This window comes from Phalacrocorax carbo, chromosome 3, assembly GCF_963921805.1.
Source record: "Phalacrocorax carbo chromosome 3, bPhaCar2.1, whole genome shotgun sequence".
Lineage (NCBI taxonomy): Eukaryota > Metazoa > Chordata > Aves > Suliformes > Phalacrocoracidae > Phalacrocorax > Phalacrocorax carbo.
Genome location: NC_087515.1, coordinates 43320718 through 43344700, shown reverse-complemented (window position 1 = coordinate 43344700; position 23983 = coordinate 43320718). Strand labels below are relative to the sequence as shown.

The 23983-nt window shown below is 38.2% G+C and overlaps 1 protein-coding gene across 8 annotated transcripts in view; it reads left to right on the top strand.

Annotated features, from left to right (window-relative positions):
• The window catches only part of LOC135312536 (ADP-ribose glycohydrolase MACROD2-like), a 914210-nt gene that overhangs the window by 833481 nt on the left and 56746 nt on the right, over nucleotides 1-23983 (top strand). For 6 of the 8 annotated variants that reach the window (XM_064446745.1, XM_064446742.1, XM_064446739.1 and 3 more), the window contains 3 exons: nucleotides 5892-5975; nucleotides 18328-18390; nucleotides 21759-21827. In XM_064446745.1, the coding sequence (XP_064302815.1) occupies nucleotides 5892-5975; nucleotides 18328-18390; nucleotides 21759-21827 (216 nt within the window). The remainder of the gene's footprint in view (nucleotides 1-5891; nucleotides 5976-18327; nucleotides 18391-21758; nucleotides 21828-23983) is intronic. The other 2 variants (XM_064446740.1, XM_064446744.1) reach the window with 2 other exon arrangements.

Below are 23983 nucleotides of genomic sequence, written 5' to 3'. Positions count from 1 at the left end.
CCAACAGTTGAATTTGCAGTATTCATATGACATTTCCAATTTCATTTTTTAGTTATCATGGTGTGTATACTTTTATAACCCAATTATTTTGCATTTTTTGTCTTGTTGCTTTTATGGAGATTATGCAAATTACTTTTTTTAAAAAAAAAGGCATTTAAAATTAGAATTAAAAGGAAGTACATTTCCACTTAATAGCCGGTCTCTTCTTTCTTGCCTTGTATGCTTCACAGCTTCATTAATTTGGGTGAAGCTACATTGCTGCTCTGGGAAATTATCACTGAATTAAGTTGTTGTAGGAAGATATTTCCCTACCTGTCTGTTTCTTTGTGCAGATGAGATAGATGAGATCATAGCTTCTCTCACAGGTTTGCCTGTAGGGTGCTGTGAGCGTCAACAACATGTACTTGGTTATTTCTTTATCACTTGGAGATATTTTGGAAATCAGTGCATTCATTGTCAGCAATCAATACCTACATGGCTAAAGAGAAGTATCTTTTCTGTATCTGATCCAGTAGTGGGGCAGATATACAAAGTTTATGCCCTTTCAACCTATTTGTGTATGGACTTATGGATTTCTTAATGATTGTAGCATGCATTTGTGGGAACTATAAATACATACATAATTTCTGCATTGAGGGGAGTTTTCATTTTTATACTCAGCTTTTTATCTATTTGAAGGATACCTGCTTTTTATTGTTCTAAGGGAAAAACAGAGCAGCAACTTCTAGTAACCACTTCAGTATATTAATTGAATAATCATTCTTCATTCCACTTGACTTCATAGGTCATGACTCCAGCAGATGGAGTCAGCAGTTGGCACCAATACTGATGACCCTGTTTTTTTGAGCTGTCCATATCCAATCTGCTTTGGGATAATTTCTCCAATTCCTGTGCTTAGGGAAAAAGAAGGCGGGGGCAGGCGGAAGAGATGTTGGATCCCTGGAGAGCATATGTTGCAGTCTATACACTTGTGTAGGACCTTTGGCAGAGATTCAAATATTCTAAATTTCACCTGAAGTCCTGTGCCTCCAACTTCCTATTGGCTAGGTGTTTCTGAGGGCCAATATCAAACAAAAAAAAAGCCCAGAGAAGTACAGGGACACAAATGAGATGTGGATTCGTATCTGTACTGATTTCCATTTGCAGAATGTAGTAGAATGAGGTGGAGGTTACAGAATCAGGTCTAATTTAAACCTGGTGGCAAGAATTAGAGGAAAAAAACTTGATCCTGGTCTGCTGTCAGCTGAAGTCAGTGGGAATATGTCCATTGACTTCAGTGCACACCAGATTAGGCCTTGGGAATAGCTAAGAGAATTAGCTGGGAGTAAGGAATAACAGATGACCAAAGGTGTGTATTAACGAGTGATGGACATGTTATGAAAGTAACCTATCTTGTGTTTCTACCGCCCTGAAGTGCAAATATCTTATTACATGCAGAAAGGCTTGTCCTTCTATGATTTCTCTTCAAAATAAATAGGGGAATATCTTAATTACATCTTCTAGATAATCTCCATTAGTATCTACATTAATACTATAAAATCAACAAGCATGAATGATCATTTTAGTGAGTTAATCCAATAGTGTCACTGCATATATTGGATGTACTAGAATAAGAAAAATTTTTTAAAATAAAAATAACCTAGTTTTATTAAATATACACACTCAAGACCACTCTTTTAATGGCATTTGACTCATGGGATATTAACCCATTGGTTTATTATTCTGGATGCTGTATCTTGTAGCAGCTCCTGACTTAATGGCACCATTTAATTCAAAGACCTTTGGTGGTGTTATGTGTTATACAGTTTGCTGTTAAAATGGCTTGAGTCAAAAGGGCAGATATAGTAATAGTGGGTACAGACCTGTGCAGTTCTACATCTCAGCTTTCCTTTATGAAGTATTTCCTTCATAAGCAAAGAGAAAGACCAGATGACCTAATAGTCTTGTCTACTTTTAACTTCAGTGATTTAACACTGCAGAGTCATGGTGCTTAATGTTTTAAGCTCCGTTAAGGGAAGATTATTCTAAACTTCAACTTCTGAAGGACTTCACTTTTATACCCATAGGTTCACATATCAATTCACAGAAGCGTGCAAAATAAGCCTTAATACTGCCATAATTGTGTGTGCAATTGCAGTGATTGCATGTGGAAATTAGAGAAGCATGTGGTACTATGAGAAGCACAGTCCAGATTCCTACACAGTAGTATCACATATTATGCACTGGCATAATTAATTCTCTTAACGTTAAAAAAAAAAAAAAAAAAACAAATACAAAAAAACCCAAACAAAACCACAACAAAACAAAAACCAAAACAAAACATAGAAAAGAGTTTCAGTTCTGAATCTATATTCTCCCTCAGTCTGTTCAGCTTCACTCACTTTTTGCCTTCACCTGTACAAATGTTGCCACACTACTGTCTCTCATTTCCTGTCTAATAGTTGTTCATAATAAATGCCCTGCTGCTTATCCTCTTCCTATCCTGAGCATCCTAATTAACCAGCTATTCATTACTTCAGAAGCCACAGCCAGCTAGGATAGCAGGACGAAGAACCTCATTCACACTAACAAGGGAAGCCCTATTATAAACAATGCTGTATAAATACAGAATTTCTTTGTACATTCCACTATGTACACACTCTTATACTTGGATGGGTTTTTTTTTTTTGAGGGAGACTTTCTCCTTTTTTTCCTGAGATGAAAATAGCAATTGTTTGTAACCAGGGAGCTTTGGAAGTTGTGAGGGATTTTGGGCATAGCTTACCTGGAGACACACACTGAGATTTAAGTGGCTTCTTGACCCTCTGAGTTAGCCTATAAAGAAGAATAATATCTCCCAGTGTTAGAGCTCAGAAGCCTTTTTGCACAGATGATCACTATTAGGAAAGCTTTTAATATGATCAGTTCAGACACCTGTCTAGATGTGCTGGTTTTAAACAGAAATTTGCAGGCAAAATTTCTGTAATATTTGGCTGTTCTGAAAGACATACATACTGTTGGAGAGCAGGAACAGTTGAGAGTTGTATTTTGACCATAGTAAAAAGACATTATTTTGAAGCCTGCACAAATCCTCTTCTGTGTCTGGAATGAGAGAAATCTGGTAAAGAGCAGTGAAATTGTGATTGAAATCTGGTTCTCCTGGGACAGTGCCTCTACATCCTTTTGTGAGCACTTTAAGGTTCTTTATAGAGTGCAATAAGATAATTTCTTTTGAGATAGTAACAGTTCTGGCTCCTCTACATGTAAACCTCCTCCTTCTCCATCTTTTTGCTGTCCATTAAGGTGTTGGTTATATTATCTAATGTATTCAGATACTCCTGAAAGACCTGGCTTGACATTTGATCTGTGGGACTGAAGGAACCCTCAGAACCCCCACAGATTGGTTAGATGATAAAATTCATCACTAGAGGGGTGAGTGTTGATTGAAACACTCTTAATGATTTGATTCCCTGATGTGAATCCTTGTCAACCAAAAAAGGTAATGTAGCAGGTAGTTCAGAGTGGCTTTGGAACCAAAGGAGCCATACATCAATATGGTCTGCTATAAATATTCTAATTATTTATTAAAACAATGGGAGAGAGTTGGCAGGAATCAGTCTTTAAAAGCCTGGTAATTTTCAGGACCTCTTTCACCATTCTTCCTGAGTAACCCCTTAAAGGGTTGACAAAGTGTGTGGTTTTTGTCTTTATTTTTCCCCACAGTATTTCTTGCGGTTACTCCTAAATTCTCACAACTCCAGAAATAAATTCATCTTAGCACTTGAAAACTCTTGTCTTCCTCAAATATTGTGTTTGAATTTCAAATTCCGATGAGCAAATGTGATGACATGACACATGACATGTCCTATGTTAAGTGTTGTTGGGAAAGGTCTACCTCCTGATACCAAGCCAAACCTCAAAGCACATTCTGCTTTGCAGTAGCTCTCTTTATTTACTGATTACTAAGGGCCCTTTATGCTCTGAACTATGTGGAATTCTTTAATGAAATAGAAAATCCATTCTAGAAGAAATTTTTAAAATAATATTCAGTTCAGCTTTTTTGGTGATGCTCATTCCTTAAAATTAAGCAAGTGGGCTGGAATTTAATCACTTACGTACAGATATCCATTTTGGGATTTTTGTTGACATTTTGAGCTGTTGCTTCACATAAATTCCTGCTAGCTTCCCAATCTGTGGCTCTTCCTTTTGGATGTAAGTACAGTACAATAACCAGTTTCCGAGGAGGGCAGACAGAGAACTCTTCTGAGTTTCCTGGGCTCCATGCAAAGCCAACAATTCACTCCCTTTTTGTCTCTTGAACAAATACAGTATCCCCCTTGACCCTGCAAGATTGACTGACTGACCCCTTGACATCCTCACTTACTTTTTTCCATACCTCCTGTTTGGAAACTTTTAGCATTTTGGTTCTAGATATATGTAGTTGTGGAAGGGTAGGAAATAAAAGGGTAGTATCTACTGCTCTTAGCAGAGCTGAATCTTTTATGAGAACTGGGTACTGGATCGCTGAGAGCTGTTTAAAAATCCAGTGACATATGAAGTAGATGATTGTGTGGAGTATGTATGACAGCAGAAAAGATGGGAGTTTTCAGAACACTTAAGCAATTTATGATACACATATAGGTAGCTTTTTCCCCCAGTTTCTAATTAGCTAATCAGTTTGAGATAATACCATGATTCTTATTTGTTCATGGCATGGCAATAGGGGTAAATCAATCAAGGTCATATGTCTTTCTAAATTTCACGCTTACAAGTGGTCAAGACTTCTTTCCAGCATGCACAAAAGTGTGTTTTCTTTAGGATTCTCCTTCACCCAAGCTCTCAGCTGGCCACAGGGCATCAGGAGGTTTGACAGAAAGTCAAATGACAGAAAGTAATTTTCCCATCATGGTTGAATAGATTCAATAGGTGCAATGAATTGAATTTTAATTGTCTGCCATTCTCTGCTTTCATGGTTAAGCAACAATGTTTGAAGAATATTTTAATTAGTGAAACTGCTTGCATTAAATGTCTTAATTTACAAATACTTTTTATGATTAATTTCTGACTTGGAGTCCTTTTTGTAGTAACAGGCTTTCCTTGCTACCAGTTTGTGCCTTGAGGTATATCTTAGCAAACAAACAGTAATCTCATCCTTTACACTAAGATGACAGGATGTCGTGAAAGTGTTGTAGAAAAAGTAATAATTTTCAAAATTTAAGCCATGGGTATTATACACTGTGAACTTCAGTCCCTACAAATAGGGGAGGTCTTAAACTTCACTGGCCTCAGTTACTGTTTTTACTTAGGAGGTTTTCCTTTTCCTCCATCTTCCTGTTGCTTTCTGGCTAAAAGGTAGGAATGTATTTTTTCAGCCAGAACATTTCTATCTTGTAAAGCTTTCATTTCCTTAACTTTACTTCAGTATCAGACTTGCTTCCCTACCTTTCATTTAATTACTAATTTCAGTCAATATTAATTTGTTACTGTGTTATAGCATTGGATGGAGAATTGAGATGAGAGGGAAAAATAATTTCGTTCAGATTATTTCTCCACAGTTCAATAATGCGGTATAACATATATTTTGTTAAAAACTAAAAATTAAAACATTATTAATTTTTTTTATTTCTTAAGAGATTAAGAGTTTGTGAAGAAGTAGATTATTTTAGTGTGAGTTTTCTTCAGTGCTGTCATGTGAAAGTTAGGGAAAGTCCAGCCCACACTGAAATATGCATATTATGACTTTTGTAACAGATGACACAGTAATTAATTTTAATAATTGAAAGTTGGTTATCAGGCACTGAATGGAATTCTGATATAAAAGGTGCTCACAGTTGTGGTATCACACATAGTAATAGCTGATAAAATAAAACAGTTTCAGAATAATATATGTAATACTTATTTTATGTTTAAAGAAGGATTGGAACAAAAAGGCCAGCCTCCATCTCCCACAAAGAGCAAAGCGGAGCAGCCTGAGGACCTGCAAGGTGATGCTGAAGGTAGGTGGTCTGGCAGCTTTTCTGAGCTATTAATCAATTTTGCATTTTGGGGGGAAAGGTTTCTCTGAAATCTTGGAAAAGAACTGGAAAACTTTCGTTTAAGAATGTCATTTGCATACACTTGGAGAGTTCCTTTTGGCCTACATCATGAGATTGTAATTCTTCTGAAGTATATTTCATCTCAAGGTAGATTCAGAATTACAAATGCTATTTTTATGTGATGGGCTACTAATTATTGCTGATATAAAATGAGAAATTGTTGCTGTTTTATCTCTAACCTCTTCTGACTTTATGTAATTAATAATACAAAATGTAATGCATGCTGTGCAGGGCTTGGCTCATAGTCTGGTTGGTTAAGTTGGTCAGGTAAATCAGCTACCTGCTGCAAAGCATGGAGCAGTAAAATTCTTGCTTTCCTTTTCTGTAAGAAATTTTTCCTGTATCCCTTTCCACCCCAGTTATGGTGTTTATGGCTTTAGACCTTATGCAGTGCATTACATCTATCCACAGTCAGAAGTCACAGGTGCTTAACATTATGCATATACTGTTCTTCCTGTAAGAGTGCTTTCCTGCACTTGAGTCTTCACAGGGCAGCTTGTCCATGTGTATGGAGGTAAATGTGGTCTTTATTGTTCTAAAATTGGATCAAAGTATCTTTTCTTAAACTTTATCTCATTGGGAGTGTTGTTAAAAGATGTTAAAATCAAAGACTTATTTTCAGAGTGCAGAGTTTCACATTGCTCTCATATGTGTGGAAGACCAAAATGCCCCAATGCTGGAGAATTCCCCTTATGTGAAATAGCTAAAAGGATGAACCTTAATCTTTAATCCATGACAGTACCGTATCATGGATTCTCTTTGACCTACTGTTCCTCAAGTGACATGTCTCATTCTGCACCTCAACCAGTGTCTCCACAGTCTTCATCATTTTGACCCAGCACTGTGCATTCAGCTCCAAAAATATTCTGACTGGGGTATAGTGTGAGTCATAAAGAGCAGAAAAATGTTAACATCCATCACTTTAAGGAACTGCTAGTAACATCCTGTCACTAACATTGTGACTGGTTGTTAATGTCAAGTACTTAAAGCAGTAGCTGTCATCACCTGGAAGGTGTGGGGGCACCCAAGAAATCTCATCCTGACTGGTCATCTTTCCTTTCATGCTGTACTAAACCCAGCTCAAATTAAAGTACCAAGTTTATGTTTGGATTAGAGAATTCAATGATGACAAACCACATGTCAATTTATATGCAGGCTAAATGGCATGTGGGATCGTGGAGTCATTTTCCATATTCATAAATAGGCAAAACAATAATAGTTTTTATGATATATTTTTATTTGGAGGGTGGCTAAAAGCTTTCATTGTATCAGTGTCAAAAAAAAAAAAAAGAGAGGAAAAAAGTGTGTTGCAAAACTCTAAGATTTTCCTTCCATTGGAAAAATAACTGATGTTGTTGCACTGTTTTCTGTGGCTTACTAGATACCATTTCCTAGTTTATTATGCCTGTCAATGTTTCCTTGTGACCTACAGTTCACTTTGTGGACCACAAACAAATGTATTGGAAGAGTGAAGTAAATAGCATGGCAATAGAATGATTGCATTACCCTCCAGCTGTAAAATGCTTGAATTCCTTGAATTTGATGCTGTACAGTAGATTTTGCTGATGCAGACTTGAGGCCTGTAACACATAATCGTTGCTGCAGAATTTAATCTAGCCAGTGACAGAGTCCTCTTCTCTTTAGGGAGGAATCAGGCTTGTAATGTTTAGGATTGAAAGTCTAAATTTAAACTTGAGGGTGGTTGTGATGGGGAGAAAAAAAATGGTAATTAAAGCATTTGCTGAGGGGGGCTGGGAAAGAAACCTGTGTCAGGTTTCTGTGGCATTACCCATGCCTCGGTTTTGAAGAGGAGTCAAGCTATTAGGCTCCAGACACTGAATTCCTATAAAGTTGCCAAGTGGCTAGAGTCTAATGTAACACACCTGTGAGCCATTTCCATTTAAGCAAATGGGATTTGCAAACATTTGGCTGAGAATAGGATTTAGATTTTATTGTTTTAATTATTAGCTGTCAGTTTTGACTAATTAAAAGAACTTTTAATGGGGAGCCTTGAAGATTATGAAAGCTGTGAATGTGTGACATGAACCAGAACTACATGTCTGAGTAATTTTATTTAGGTAGGAGTTTGTCTTCACTTAAAAAAAATGCCTTTTTCTTTTTTTTTTTTTTTTCTTTTAAAAAGACCTTCAGAGTAGCTAATGCATATAAACAGTCTCAAATAAAACACAATAAAGCCAAACTCCACCTGAGGTCAACTTGGGTGAATTTTCCTCATGGTAAAACAGAAGTGCTTTCTGTTCAGCATGTTTTAACTTTGGGATAGTTCACATGCTTTAGGTACACCAAATTTTAAAGAAAAAAAGAAAAAAACCCAAAACAAATCCCAGAACAAAAAATAAAAAAAAACAGCAAACAAAAAAATCCCAAGCCATGGCTTTTAGCAATAAAAGCAAGTCCAAAGATACTTGTATTTAACATTAGATATTGTTTACCCCTTGGTAATATATAAAATATCTAACAGATATGCACTGAGGCACAGGAAAAACCAGATGTTTTTTCCTCTGCTTAGTTGTCAGTGACCTTTTAGACTGAAGATGGGAATACAACTTGCTATTTTAATAGCCTCATGCATGCCCTTGTGGCAGTCTGTAAAAACTATTCCACTGAGTTTAGTAATATTTCTGCTGTAATATTTTTCTCCAGCACACCAAGCTGGTTCATTGGCTAGAGGTAATGGAGCAATATCTTTTCAGTGCATGTAAAAATCTCCACAGAAGATCACAGAAAGTAGACTCCTTCATTATTAGCCTCTCTGTAATCAAGGAAAGTCGAATAGGTGGCTGTATATAAGAGGCTTGTTTTGCAGTAAGCTAAAATAAACACTTGACATGCTAATGAAAGCAATTTTATATCAAAACTGTAAAGTATTAATGGTGTCTGTTATTATGCTATTAGATATATTGTTCTCTGCCTTCAGAGAGTTGATAGAGAAAAGCAAGCGTGAACTGCATAGCAGATTCTCCTGTCAATGGTTATATTCAGTATTTTTTCATTGTAGCATGGGTAAGGGGAAATGAATAGACTGGAATCATGGAGAAATATTCTTTACTCCCAGGTTCCCTGCAGTATTTCATGTTTGACACGTGCAAATATACAGTGTAATTTTTTTTTAGTTTTTTTTTTTTCTTTTCCCCCTTTCCCGGGTCCTGGGAGAGTAAAATCAGCCAGTGATAATTTTGCCTTCCCCTTCAGTCAGGTGCACTCGTGATTGAGTGATTGTAAAGTCTCAGGTAGGAAAAATATGTTTGGCTCTAAACAAATCTTAGCATTTCTTACTTCAGTAGCTTCATAACAAAATCCTAAAGTAATTACATAGACAAAGTGGCAGTACTTGTCACAGCATAGGAGCCACGAGTTAGCAAAAGTGCCACAGGTCACCTGTTCTCATCCTACTGATTGTCACCAAGCAAAAGCAAACAATTTTTACAAAAGTCTAACAAAATAAAATTTTAAAATGTTCCTTATTTCTCTTAGCTACCTCCCCAAATGTCCTCCTCTATGAGCTGAGCAGCTAGGTGTGTGCAATAGATTTTTCTTGAGACTGGGAGAAGCAAAACTGTTTGCCTTTTCTTTCCTTATGAGATTTCTCAGATATAAACCAGAGCCTGCCCAAGAGCTGCCCCATCCATTCCCACCATGGTCTGCAGCTGATCAATATTGTATCAAAGACAACTAATGCATCTAATAACAGCAGCACAGTTGCCTGATCTTTCTCCTCCTCCAGGAGAAAGATAATCCATGCAGCAAAAGCTGTTTCTGTGCCTCCTGAGGTCAGGATCCTCCTTGTCCTCCCTGAAACTGGAGCTCTGCAAGTTGTCTTGCTCCCACTTTTCTCATAAATTTCTCCCAAAATGAATGACCGGATTCTTCCTCATAGGTTGTTGGTCCCACATGATCACCCTAGCTGAGGCACAGTGTATGTTTGAGGAGTTGGTCTGTTGGAATTGCTCGTCCAGGTTGAACTTTGTCTGCTTTCTGTTCACTTGGTGGAAAGGAGAACAGTTTGATGGATAAGCCAAGCCCAGAAGGTCAAAATGAACACAAATTACCTTTAAAATAGTTGGTAGAGTTGGTCTCTTTGCCTGATGGGGTCATCACACTATCAACCACTATCCACCCCTTGGCTTTCAAGGGCAACATCAAATGTCTGAAATGTTGCTCGGCAGTGTCAGAAGTCTGAGGCTTACACCAGCAGGCTTCTGCCTCACTTGGTGGATGCTCTGTCCATGACAGATGTCAGTCTAGTGATTAGAGTACACAGCAGAAATGAGGCAAAATGGAGTCACATCTTATCATGACAACTCATTGGTTCAGCAGCTCATAGCGATTAGGTAGGATGCTGACCAAGAGGGAGATGCCCTGGCTCCTTATCCCTTCTCCCCAATAGCTTTTGTCCAATGACAAAAAGTGCATAGTCTTGGGACTAAAAAATAAAATCCATTTTTTGGCTTAGTCCTTTAATTGTGTGATTAACTTAAGGCTTCCCCTTCCTGGTTCTCCTTTATATACCACAAATTTTGCAGCTTTGCTGCTCACTCCCTAGCTTCATAGAGAGGGATATAGTGTGTGCACCCACAAAAGTCAACAGTGCTTGGCTTGTGCTGCTTTCCTCTGAGGTGGATTTAATCCTCCCTGGGCCTGGGGGCTGCGTACAACAGCTGCTCTCTGTCACCATTACACAGTGCTGTTCAAAGCGTCTTTTCTAGGGAGCTTCTAATACTATGCAGGCCTGATTGTCTCTCTCTTTAAGGTATGGATTAGTATTAACTAGGTTCAACTTCTGATTAGTTTTAAAATGTTCCTCGGCTTATAGCAAGCAATTCTTTTACCATTTGAGAAATTGTAGCCACATTTCTTCTTAGCATCCCACAGGGCAGTAATATTCTTCACTAAATTTCTGCTCCACTCATAATCTACTAAAAATGAACATCTGGACACATAATTATACTTCAAAAATTCACATTCTCTTATTCAGTCTTAAAAGTGCTACTTCTTATTAAGATAGCTTAGAAGTTAGTGTATTCTTTTTGCCACCAAACCAAATCATTAAATAAAATTTTAAGTTAAGATAAAGTACTACAGAAGTTGTTCCCTGGGAAGCATGTGTATCAAACATGTCTGTGAAATGTTTCACCTTAATGCAGATTGGTTATATTTAAAGTGATGCTATTAACCCCGGTCCACTTTGGTTGATAGCTTCTTTTTTCACTTTTGTTTTGAAGTCCACCATCTGTCTTGACTGATTACAGCTCTCAGAATATCAGGTGATCACCTTCTACTTAGCCAGGGCAAAACCAGGATGCTGTCTGTATTTTTATTTGTATCTGCTCTCTGAGCAAACCCTTCTTAGAAGATTCTTTTCATTGCTGAAGTGGCTTCTACTGTTTCATTAAGTTGCCGTGCAGTAGCTACACGAAACAACTTTGGAAACGCAGTTCATTTTGGCCTCCGCAGGTGACGTGCCGTCCTGCTTATGTTGACCATTTACCCGTTTCAGTTCCTTTTACCAGTCAAATATACATGTGCATAAACTATACCAGGCAAACAGTTTCAATTCCTGTTTTCACACTAGATGCTTCAGAGCAAATTTTCTTTCTCCTGAGATAAACAAAGGTGCAAAATACTAAGTTACTAAAGTGACTAATGCAATATTGTCAGAGGAGGATTATACGCAATGACAAACCAGTGTACCTGCAGGGGACTCATCTGTCAAGGAATGAATTTCTCATTTCTAACCATGATGTGAATAACAGTAAACCATCATGATTATTCAGGTCCAGTGCAGAAGACAGGGCTAGTCCCTTAATTCTGTGATACTGATGCAAAATAGTGCATATTTTTGTTCACTTTTTATGCTGTTTTTAACAAGTGTGATCTCCTATGTGGCTTCTCTGTCCATTTCTTCACTTTGTTACATTGCCACACCACATGATTTTGTTACCTGCATGCAAAAAAAATGAAATAGGTCTCATGTTTTATTTTGACTATGGCTTGGAAAAGAAGCTGTGCCACAGTCCTTAACAGTGTGCAGTTAACTAGACTCTTTGGCACACCAGGAAGGTATGAACAAATAGTAAATTGACATAGTAACAATGAAACTTGTGATCCTGTTATGCACCTTCATGTATGGGGGTCCCTTTCTTTCTCTGTCTTTTAGATAGACTGCCTATAGGACTAGGAGTCAGGGCTTCTCTGTTCTGCTCTGAGCTCTTCCTCAGCCTGCTCTTCAACATGCATCAACTCACGTGAGCGATTTCTGCCCATTTTTGTATACTATGATAACAGTGATTAATACTTGTGCAGCATATAGACATACACAGTGTGTGTATCTTTTGCATCAAAATGCCAATTGTATCTTTGTCCTCAATATGGGCTGTATATGACATGTAGGGTACGATGTCCATACTCTGGTTACGTCGAACAGCTCAAGCTTCCAAGAGATGTTTGCTTTCATTTGTTTTGAACAGTCACAGTTGCAGATTGTCAGAAGTAGTGATGATCAGCATCTTTGGCAATGAAATTTTAGATGTCTTTTGCCAGGCACCTGTATTGCAAAATCTGAGTCACACTGTATGTCAGACAGAAGAATTACACCCAGTGAAAAACCAGCCTAGCTGAACATTCCTAGCAGTGTTATGTACGAAGTGGGTTGGGACAAATCTGAGTGCTCATGTCTTCCAAGACCTAATTTGATGCTGTGGCTGTTCCTCCCTAGCCAGGAAAGGTATAATGAAGCTGAGTTACTTGCCTTGTGATCCACAGAGGAGTGAGGCAATGGGAACACGCCTAGTGACTTCATGACTTCGAGGGGCTTTAGACTGGGCTCCTATACTTCTCAGGATGTTAAATAGGTGAAATACAATACTGTTATTTTTAACCCCTGAGATAATACCCACGAGCTAAAGTTTTCTAATTGTTTTCCCACACTCCTCAACAATTCTTGACAAAATGCTGCATGAAAATGAAAACCTGTTATTTGTTATGGTGACAACTTCACTAAGCTGCGTGCATTGACAGCAGCGCATTCAGGTCTGCATCTGCGGTGAGGTAAATTGTTGAAGCAGCACAGAGGGAAGAAGTCTCATAACTCCATTAAGCAATTACTGCAGATAACTCTTTACTCACCCTTCTTAAAATTTACCCCAAAGGGGTTATAGACAAGTAGTGATTAAAACTGACCTAAATCATAATTTAATTAAAAGAAATTGAAATGCAAACTGAAAATGTTCAGTAACCTCAGGCCACCACCCTAATGATTCATTTTAATGCATTTGTAAGTTCTACAGTAATGGCCTTTGTGTGTATGTGCTTCTTGTTTTATGTCTGATATCATTTTGTCACTGGAATACTCTGAAAATGGTTGCAGGCAGTATGATCCTGAGTGTATACATGGATATGTGTGTGCTTTCTCGCACTTTAGGGTTTCAATGAAGTCAGCATATCTACTCGTGCAGAATGTAACAGCTGTAAGATCAAGCCCTATATTTTCAATTTTCTCACTAATTAGTTTCCCTGTTATCCTAGAAGGACCTTCATGTCATTAGTATGATTACCATGGTGATATTTTTATGCTGTAAAAAAGATTATTCAAAACTGGCATCCTTTGTCTGCCAGATCTTCGTTTGTATTTGCATTTGTCATAGAGGTGTGGCCCAGCTTGAAGAGAGATTTGCAAGCCAGACCACAGGAGATGCACAGTTGCTGGCCTCCCAGAGAACCAGAGGATGCACCCAAACTTGCACGGCAGGAGCCATGAGGGGATGTAACAGGGCCAAACCTGGTGCTTAGGGATGTGGTACATACACAGGTCTGTGAGATGTGAGCCTGAGGGGTTGGCCCTCTGTCTCTCTTATTTCTGCTCCAGAAAGGAGGAGGGTGCCTGAAGGAACCTTACCCTGACTGTTGACACGCTACAAATGACAATAAGTACAGCTTTCTTAGTAGTGAATACAATTTTATTATTAATAACATTTAAGTTGGAGGGGTGGAAGTAGACTGGTTTGTACTGGTTATCCAGAATTTCTTCCTTTAACTAAAAATATGTTATCTGCAGTTCTGTTTTCTTCTGGAAAATGTCTTTCTTGCACCAGTTTTTGAGACACCAACTTTAGCCTCAGCTCGAAGTATGTCACTGACTGCTTGTGAAGAAAGGAACTGCTGAAGAAGAGTAGGTGTATGAGTGAACCTGGCACTTATTCAGCTCTGAAATGGGAAGAGCCAAGAGGCCAGCAAGGCTATTAATATTTTTGACTTGCCATGTTTGTCGCAAGAACAGTGAAAGATGTAAAAAGCCACGTGCCTCCAGGGTCTTGCAGAGAAAATGGGAACAATAGTAAAACCCGCTCTGGTGCTGCTGCTGAGAGTTTGTCCTCTGGACTTTCATAGGGATCTTGTCGCAGCCCTCTCCCATCTGACTGCTGGCTTATTAGTTATCATATCATCTGTTTTGGGGCTGCTGCTGCAGCTGGCATATCACTGTGCATGCTAAATACCTCTCCTTAACATAAAGTGAGCAGGCACTCGCAGAGTATCCGGTTTTCTGGTTTAGTTAGAAGTGCTGCTTGCTCTGCCAGCTTGCTGAATGTACTGATTGATCACTGTTTACCAAATATCAATGGGGGTATATATCATTGGGGGGGGGAATTTTCTTGCTGATCTCAAAGAAAAAGGCCAAGAGGAGAGAGCAAGTGCCTATCAGGCGGTAGTCAGCTTGGCAAGGGAAATGAAAATATATGGCCAGAAGTAGGTATTGTAGTGTCTGATGTGCTTATTTCATTTGTACAGTGCTACTGTAATTCTCAAACTCCTGTTTTTTCAGCTGACTGCCATGCCACGGAAAAGAAACAGATGTTCCCATTTGTCTTTTGATGTGGCTCAAAATCATTTACATTTGCTGGCCTAAAATGACATGACATGTTGTTCGGCACTTTTTCTATCTCCTTTAGAGTGAGTGACAGATTGCTGTTCAATTACTAGTCTAATAGAAAAGCAGATATTGTGAGGACAGCTTTCACCTAGAGGAAATGCAATTGCCAGTTGCTGCAGTAGTGGAAAGAGAAGGATGGCAGATACTGTAGAAGCCATCCAGTGGAAAAGACATTTTTATTATTAATAATGTAATGGAGAAGACTCAAGGGAAATGCACTGGGTCTGACTTCTCTGCTAGGGCTGAATAAAAATATGGTGAAAAACTGGCTTGGTACTCTTGTAAAATATATTTTCAGCTCTTTGCCTTGAGCATGTGCTGCTTGAAGCCTTTCCATTTGCTCTGTACCCAGCTCCAATGGAGAGCAATAATTACAGAAAGACTCTTCATCAGTAGAAGACACTCAGTTGAGAGGCTTATTAGAAGATCTTTTAAAAAAAGGGAAGAAACTGTTTGTTCAGACACTTTGGGATTAGTCACTTCTCCACCCTATAGTTTGCTTTCTTATCGGTGTATTTGTACTCCACTTCCTCCCTTTCTCCTGAGATTAAGAGATTCTCCAGGCCAAGCAGAGCTTAACCCTTCCTTCTGCAAGTAATTTACTTGAGGATCACATGGACATTCTTAATTTTTTAGCATTTCCTTTTCTCTAATTCTGTCGAAGTCACGTCACAAGCACAACATGTACTTTTAATATGCTGATCAAAATTAATTTTCATGTCACGATCGAGTCAGTCTGTTGGACTGGGTCAGAGTACAAGAGCTAAAGCTTCTGCTTTTGAAGTCTTATACATTTTTCTTTTTCAAGGAACAAAATGAAGCGTTGGATGGAAAACATGTTAACAATCCAATATATAGTGCTGTAATTATCCTTCTATTATACCAGTTTTAAACAGTGAATCTCCAGTGAAATAATAGATTTAGGGTTGACAAAACGTACTGATGAATATGTGCTTTATCTGATAATCTGATGAACCAGATGATTATTTAAACTTTCTTTTGTAGTTTAAGTTTGCTCAGGGTAAGTGACTTCAAGAAGAGATGTAGTCCCTTGACAATAACCGTGAAATCTTTGAAATATCTGGTTTTAGCCAAATAACTCACGGTTATAGTCATACATGTTATAATGGATATAGAAACAAGTATCATCCAGAAATGTAGTTTTATGTTGTGAATGCAGTAAGCTAATTGCTGAAATGATTTTCAGTTGTATATTGGGAGTTACTGTTTATGCCTGACCTGCTTTTTCTGAATATGAAGTTTTCTGTGCAAAGCAAAATATGTTGCACTTGGCCATAATTAAATCCTTTTTGCTTTGGGACCCCTTGTTTTGCAGTGGTGCAATATTCTCTTTGGATCTGACCTAACAGTAAAGATTTTCCAAGTGTTACTGCACTGTTGTATTGTCTCAAACATACTGTTCCTTTCTGCAGCTCCTGAGCTAGGTGACTTTATCCCTTTGAAACACATCCTGGTGATGCAAAGGATTTTTTTTCCCGTATTTATTAATTGCTTGCTGCAAAGCTTGCAAAGTCCCAAGCCCATGTTTTAGAAGACAAGCAGGGAGAGGGAGAGAAAGATTTTATCTTCTAGTACAGCTAACTTTATATTTTGTCCTCCAATTGTGTGTGGACAGGCAGAACACTGATTTTGAAAAGAATACTTTTTGATTTCAGGTGGGGCAAGGAAAAATCCAGCTGGTTTTATCGAGCCATTTTGGTCATCCATGTAATGCAATTTTTTACAGGTTAGAGCTCAAAATGTGCTAAGAAATCACTATAGCTAGTCATCCATTAAGGCTAGTTAAAATCAGTACAAAGAGTTACTAAGCAGGCAGGAGGCCCAAGTCCCCGATGATGGCCATCAGCTGCTCCCTGCCCTCCCCTCTCAGGTGGGGTGTCAAACTCCTGCTCCATCTCCTCTCCTCCTGAGAGCAGCTCTGTGCAGGGTCAGCTTGGAAATACTTTTCTGCTAGTCCCATCTGCTGGATGCCAGCATGTATTGCCTGCTGGAAAGGAGAGCATCATATCTCAGCCTTTAAATATTAGCTGATCGCAGCATGCCACCAGATGTACATTTGCTTCTGAAAAACACACTCTTTCTCTGTTTTTCTTCCATCCACCTAATTGCATTTGGGCTACTGCTGTTCTCTTCAATAGACTCCATGTGTTAAGTAAAAGCAAGGTGGTGGTGTGAGGAACTTTAGCCGTGTTGCTTTAGAGAAGCTGTAATCAGAAAAACCCAGGAGCCAGAAGAGATCACAGCAAAAAATACATGTATCATTATCAAGCCATTTACAGGCCTGGGAATGAATTTCCTTTCTCCCAGTATATATGCTCAGCAGTCAGTTTTTCAAATGCTTCATTAAAGCTGGTACTCAGCTGTTCTCGCCATCTATCTCACCATGCTGGAAAAGAGGGACTGTAGCCATCGCATCTGATCCAGCATGCTGCACTGCAGCCTCTAACATTATTATGAAGCTAAAAGAGCCTTCTCCATCGTTGAAAATACATACTTCCTGATAGATTTGTAATCAGGCCAAGAAAAGGTTAAGAGAGCTTGATCTCATATCCATTGACGTTCCCCAGGGTATTACTTTTCTCAGTGGTAATTTGCTGTTTGGTACCTGCCTTCTGAAAGGGAGCTGGAGGGAAGAAAGTGGATAATGAATGCAAATGTAAAGTAGTGGAGAAGATTGGGAATGAATGTGAATGTAAGAAGGGGAAAAATGCATCCAATCCTAGCAATCATTGGTTTATTTTGCTCTCTTCTGTGCAGTCGTTTGTGATGAATTTTTGTACTTTATGCTAAGTGGCATTGTGCCTTTTCCTTTAAAATAAAATTCAGGAGATTCTCCCCCTCCTATTCTCACCATCCATAAGCATAAAAGTAGGTTCTGCATGTTGGAAACACAGCCACTTCAATGATCTTGTGGAAATGTTACTGGAGGAAAATAATCTGTATAAAATACATAGGTGATGATCAAGCAACAATTTCATCTGTTGCAGATGGTGTTTAGGGAAACATACCTTTATTTGGCATAGAGATATTATCAGTGTGCCTGTTGAGATAAAATCTTTAATCTAACCCCTTTCCTCAGCTTGAGATGTGAAAATGTGACTGTTTTTAATGTAACTGATTACATTTGCAAGGGTTTTTTTGTTTACCTTTATATCTCTCCCCTTTTATCACGGCACCTTGCTGTAAATTAGCAGTTTGTGCTGAATTGGTTACAATTAATATTGCTGCTGCTGTTACCAATAAAAAGATATATAATAGATAATTTTTATTTGTTTTCCTCGATAGGTGGTACCTGTACAGAGGAGAAGCAAAACACTGAAGAAACTGAGACCCAGAGCAGAGAAGCGGGTTTGTACTGAGTTCCTTAAAGGATTTTATTAGGTTTTATCCACCTTGGTGAACAATAACCTTAGTCAATGCTATTGACAGAGAATGTTTGCACATTTTCACCAGATTAGTTCAGGTCTTGAGCAATTCTCCCATTAGAAACTGAAACTCCATTCATTGTGAATGAATGTATTGCAATGCAGGAATGCAGACTTCCCTCTTTAGCATACCAGCTCTACATTCTCCCTTTAAGGTGGACTACCTCAGGCTAATCTTCTAACTAGAAAGACATAATTTTTCCTCTGTTTACAACAGAGTAGCCCTCAGCCTAGAGTAGAAATGGGGGAAAAGGAAATTTGGAAAAGGAGGAAGCAGGCTTCTTTTGATGAAAACTGTACTTCTGAAGATTCTAAAGGTATTTTCAAGTTTTGATAAATCATCTACATAAGTCTTAGGGGTTATGAAGATTTAAATCCATACAGAAAGATATTGCATATACTGCGAATGAATGTCAGAGTTCACGAACAGTGGGTTTTGCAGATGGCATGCTTATAAATTACAGTGAGTTCAATATTTTAAAATACAATCTCACTCTGTGTTCACAATAGATTTTCTACTTTTTTTTTCTGGTTATGGTTGTATTTTTCATCCTACCAAACTCTGTTCAGTGCAAAAGACAACTAGAATTAATCCCCTTATTTCTTAAGGATTTCTCTTAGAGTAGTATTACATGTAGCACATGGGTTTTTTTGTTTAGCTGGTTTATTTCTCATTGTAGTGCAGGGTGTTGCCTACAGGTACTTAATCTAGAGAGCGTGAAACAGTTTTCTTCAGAACTTGTAATTTTTAATCGCAATTAAAGATTATTTTCAATATGTGGAAGATTGAGCTGAAGAAGGCCAGGCAATGAAACACAGCAAAAAAAAAAATTTAGAAGGCCTAGATTCTTGATTTATCTGGTTTACCTTCTGCATTGTGGCTGTTTCCAGATGAGGAATTCATTTGTTGAGGGTCCTTCTTTTTGTCCTATGTATTGGGCACTGTGTATGTGGAAGTGCAGCATTTCTCCCTGCACTCCACAGGTCAGCCTTCTGCAACTAGGTGTTAACAACTGATGCTGTCCGCAAGTGCTTGAAGTCATTCTATGTTTCATGTCCTCTTTATCACCTGTTCTTTATGTCCTCATGCGGGGCAAGCAGTGGGAGGTGAAGCCACAGGCACACAGTATTGCAGAATAAAAAAGGTTCCCATAGACCTCAGCAAACTTTGGACCTAGGCCATCTATCCTCCCCAAGATAAGCATGTAGTAGTATTTTGTAAGTGCTAGAGGACAACCACGTTTTCTTTCCTGGGTTTTTCACTTTTATGCTAGTCGTATTTTAAAACAGGTGAACAGGACCAGGGAGAAGGGAGGAATGAGTTGCTCTGTTTGAATCTAGACTCTGTTTTTAATCTCTGACTAAGCAATATTGAGCTTTTAACTGTACTAAATACTGCTTGGCTGCTAGCTCGCCTAGGAGCTAGTACTGCTAGGAGCTCCTGGCTCCAGCTGCAAAGGTTCCTGTTAATCCCGGTTAAACCACTGTCTGTGGATGCCAAATACAGCCTGTTGTGTTTGTCAGCTGTATTCACTCTGGTGGGGTACGTATTTCTCTGGTATTTTGATTTGCAAAACAGTTTGATTGAATGAGATACATTTCATTTTTCCCAAATGAAATAATTTCCAAATTCCTAAATTATTACTTTGCTACCGGAGATGCCTTAATTGCATTGTGTTTTTCCCAAAACCATCATTATGATTTGTTACGTTACGAGCTGTCAGAGCTGGTTTATCAGAGCCATGATGTACATTCTTTTGCTATCTCATATTGGTAGTCATGTTTTGTTTCTGTCATGCAGAGCATAAAAGAAAAGATCCAGACATTTTAGGTTCCAGATCCAGAAAATGTCATACTCTAGGAACGCGTTGTAGGTACATGCCTAAAGATAGTGTTGTGCCTACATGTAGTCCATGAATGACCTCCTTGGCCACAGGCAGACAGTGTTACTGGAAAAAATTTTTTGGCTTAACATTTGTCCCTACTGGTTCACAGAGTGACAAGAACAGAGAGGTGTACAATTACCTCAAATTAGTTACATTCAGCTAATGAGTTGCTGCTGCTTTCCACTCTACTCATTGTGGAGACGAAACATCATCAGGAACTTTTAGATCACTGCTTCTGTGACCTTTCTTGGCAGTAAGAAATGATCAGATTTTCTAAGATATGCAGTTGTATGCCTAAAACATTTCTAATCACTGTGAATGATCACTGTGAGGAGCAATCCCATCAAATGTTAAAGTTCTTATTTGTATTTTCTGAACCAAAAGGCATAACCTTCACCTGAGTGTGACAAATCACAAATCATATACTTCAATATTGTGAAAGAAGATATAGGACAAAAAATAGACACTGTATTCTTGCCTGGTCTATTACATAAAAATTTATATTTTCTTATTATACAGCTGTGAAAAGCCAGTTGTAGTGTATAAAGACTGGCCTGAAATTTTTAGCTATTACTGTGTGTTTTTTTTTAAAGTCTGGCCTCCAGTCTATCATCAGTGAACCTCACAGTTAACACATGGAAAAAAGAAATGGCAGATGGTTCAGAGCTCTTGTTTAAAGCTGGTTAAAAATACTCAATTACTATATTAGGGAAAAAAAATTGTGAGAATCATGAGGCAAGTCTTTTGAAAGAAATGAAAGGCTAGAAATTAAAACAAAGGCTTATAAATGTTTTAGAGCTATAAAAACTCTAAAGCTTTTCGCCAAGGAAAAGCAACTGTGAAAGTTAAAAAATTATGTTAAATTCAGGTATTAATCTGTTAAGTACTATAGTTCTACCTGCATGCTCTACCATTAAAAAACTCCTGGCCACAGTTTTTCAGGGACTTGCTAAATTTCAGGCCTGATTCATGAAAGCTTCTATTTTCAGGAAAGCATTTGCATGTAATCATTTTGATTCCAATGGGATTCATGGACATGATTAAAGTTAAGAATGGCTTGGTTTTTTCTCAAAATAGATGGATTACATCAAAAAAGGAATATCAAAGCAAATAGCCATACCAACCTACCCATGAAACTGATGGCCATTCCTCTCTGTATTATCAGAAACTGAAATATAGACTTAATCTGGCAGTATTTTAATGTAAGTTTACCCCTGGCTTAGGGAAGACAATCAGACCAGTAATGGCCAGTAAATGCAATGTGAATGGATGGAAGCCCAGTAAGTCAAATTCAGGTCTAGTATCTTGCCTTAATAAGGCGTAACACTTTTTTTCAGTAAAGTGGTTCATCAGTTTGCTATATATCTAATGAATAATTTCTCTTTCATTTCCTTGGTTCTTATAGAAGATATGAAACCTTCAGCTGTAGCAAATCTGTCATCATCAGAAGAAACAGAGTTGAGTGATGATAAAGGTACAGATTATGGATTGTGTTTCAAAATACCCAGTCCCAAGAGGACATTTCATAAAGCCTTATTTTCCTTTGTCTGGAAATTGCCAAAATCACAGTTAAACAATACAGAAATAGGTAAAGTCTTTGTAATGAAATACTTGGCAGCAGCTGTTGTGCTGGTGGGAGAGATGCTGTGAATTCCTAAGTCCCCTTGTTATACAGGCAATACTAAAATATCATATGTGACATACCAGAAATAAGCCCAAAGCTTGAGCTCGCTGGGTTGAATCACAGACAAAGCTAAGCATGCACCTCTATCTTGGCAGCATTTAGCTCCCTAGTTGGTACTCTCCTGATGGGGAAAAAGAAAAACACAATAGCTATAAACACATCAAGAGGAGATAGGAGGAGATGAAGTCATAATTGGGAGGGAGAAAGTAATGTTTATCTTTTGCAGACTGTGCTGGGCACTCAGATCATTTAGTTTGTGATAAATATTTAAAAGTGTCACAGGGCCAAATGACAGGGAGTTTAGGAAACAAGAGAGATGATCTAATATAAATGTTTCAAGCTGAGATTTTTCATGTGGAAGTGTTGGATTGCAGATAGGAACCAGTGCACAGATGTACTGCTTTTGGTATTCTTATGATATCACGCTTGTGCCAGTCTGTGGTTTGGGATGTTTTTGCGGGGTATGTCAGGAGAAAGTCTGGGTGATTTTTAAAATGTTTGCTACTGGTAATTCCAAACAGGAGTTATGCTATCTATAATAAACAGAGTCCATCAGTACATCCTTCAAGAAAGACTAATAGGAAATTCTAATGCATTTTACTGAGATAACATAAATATTAACATTCATTTACTTATTTATTTTAAAAGATTTAATGTTTAATTCAGCATCACTGCTTGACACTCTTCTCATTTTTCTAAACAAGCGTGACGGGGTGTGAGATTTTGCCCTTTTCTTCCAAAGACACATGCTAGAGAGCCCACATACTTACCTGATTATGAGTTCAAAGCCTTGTGCAGGTTGATTTAAGTGCTCTCTTAACTGATTGATTGATCCTGCAGGGGAAAAAAGCCACCAACTCTTGCTGGAGCACTGGCTTTTGCTTTTGATTTCTACACAGATTAAGGTCATGGCAAGGCTAGTGGAAGGCAAAACAGTGACAGATACAGCTTCAGCATAGCTGGTGATTGCCTGTCATTCATTTCTCTTTTTTTGCTGACATTTGGCCTATTTATGCATACTGTATCTATAAGATCCCCCATCAGACGCACTTTTAATATTTCATAATGTGAGGGTCACGGTAAGGCTTTGGGTTTGGATTTTTTTTTTATCTCTGCAGTCTTACTGAAGATCTCAACATTTTGGTATTGCTTTGAGTGCTTGTTTGTGACTATGAAGCCAATGTCTTCTGATATGCTTTTCAGTGATCATCTCAATGTGTAACCACTTCAGTTTTTTGGCCCATTCTATTAGTTGTCTTTTCTTAGGAAAGTAGCTGTCTTTGGTGGTATATAGCTCACTTTTGCTATAATATGCTAGGAGTATAGTGTTTTCCCCTCTTATCTTGAGAGCTTGACAGAAGAGATAGTGCCCTGAGAAACCCAAAGGATAGTTTCTTTTTGATATTCTACCTCTCCTCAAAAGTAAGAAGAAAAGCATCTGGTAGGGAAAAAGGAGCAAGACGGACTTTCCTCCATATATTTTGTTTGTAAAGTTGTACAAATGGAAAAAAGGAATGGGAGGGCGAAAGAACATGTTTGGGGATTTGCTTGCTAGGTTTCTAAATGTAACCAAGACTTTTGAACTATGAGGCTGCTACATCCATGAGGGTGTGGTTTTAATCCTGATTTCCATCAGTAGATTTTCAGCTTTTCAGGTTTTAGGTTTGGAGTTGTTCTAAAATGAATACTAGTGTTACAAAAGCTTGCTACCACTTGAGAAATGGCACTTTTACAAAATCCTAGCATTTCTGAAAACACCCGCTGCTCCCAAAATAAATTTCAGCCTTCAAATTGTTTGCCCACTGAGTTAACAGAGCTAAAACCTGCCAGGTTCTGGAACATACTAATTTCTGTAGTTTATCTTCAACTGAATGAACTGGATGTAAAGCATTTAAAGAAATTATGTTTTTGCAGTTGTTCCACATAATTACTGTGAAAGGACATTT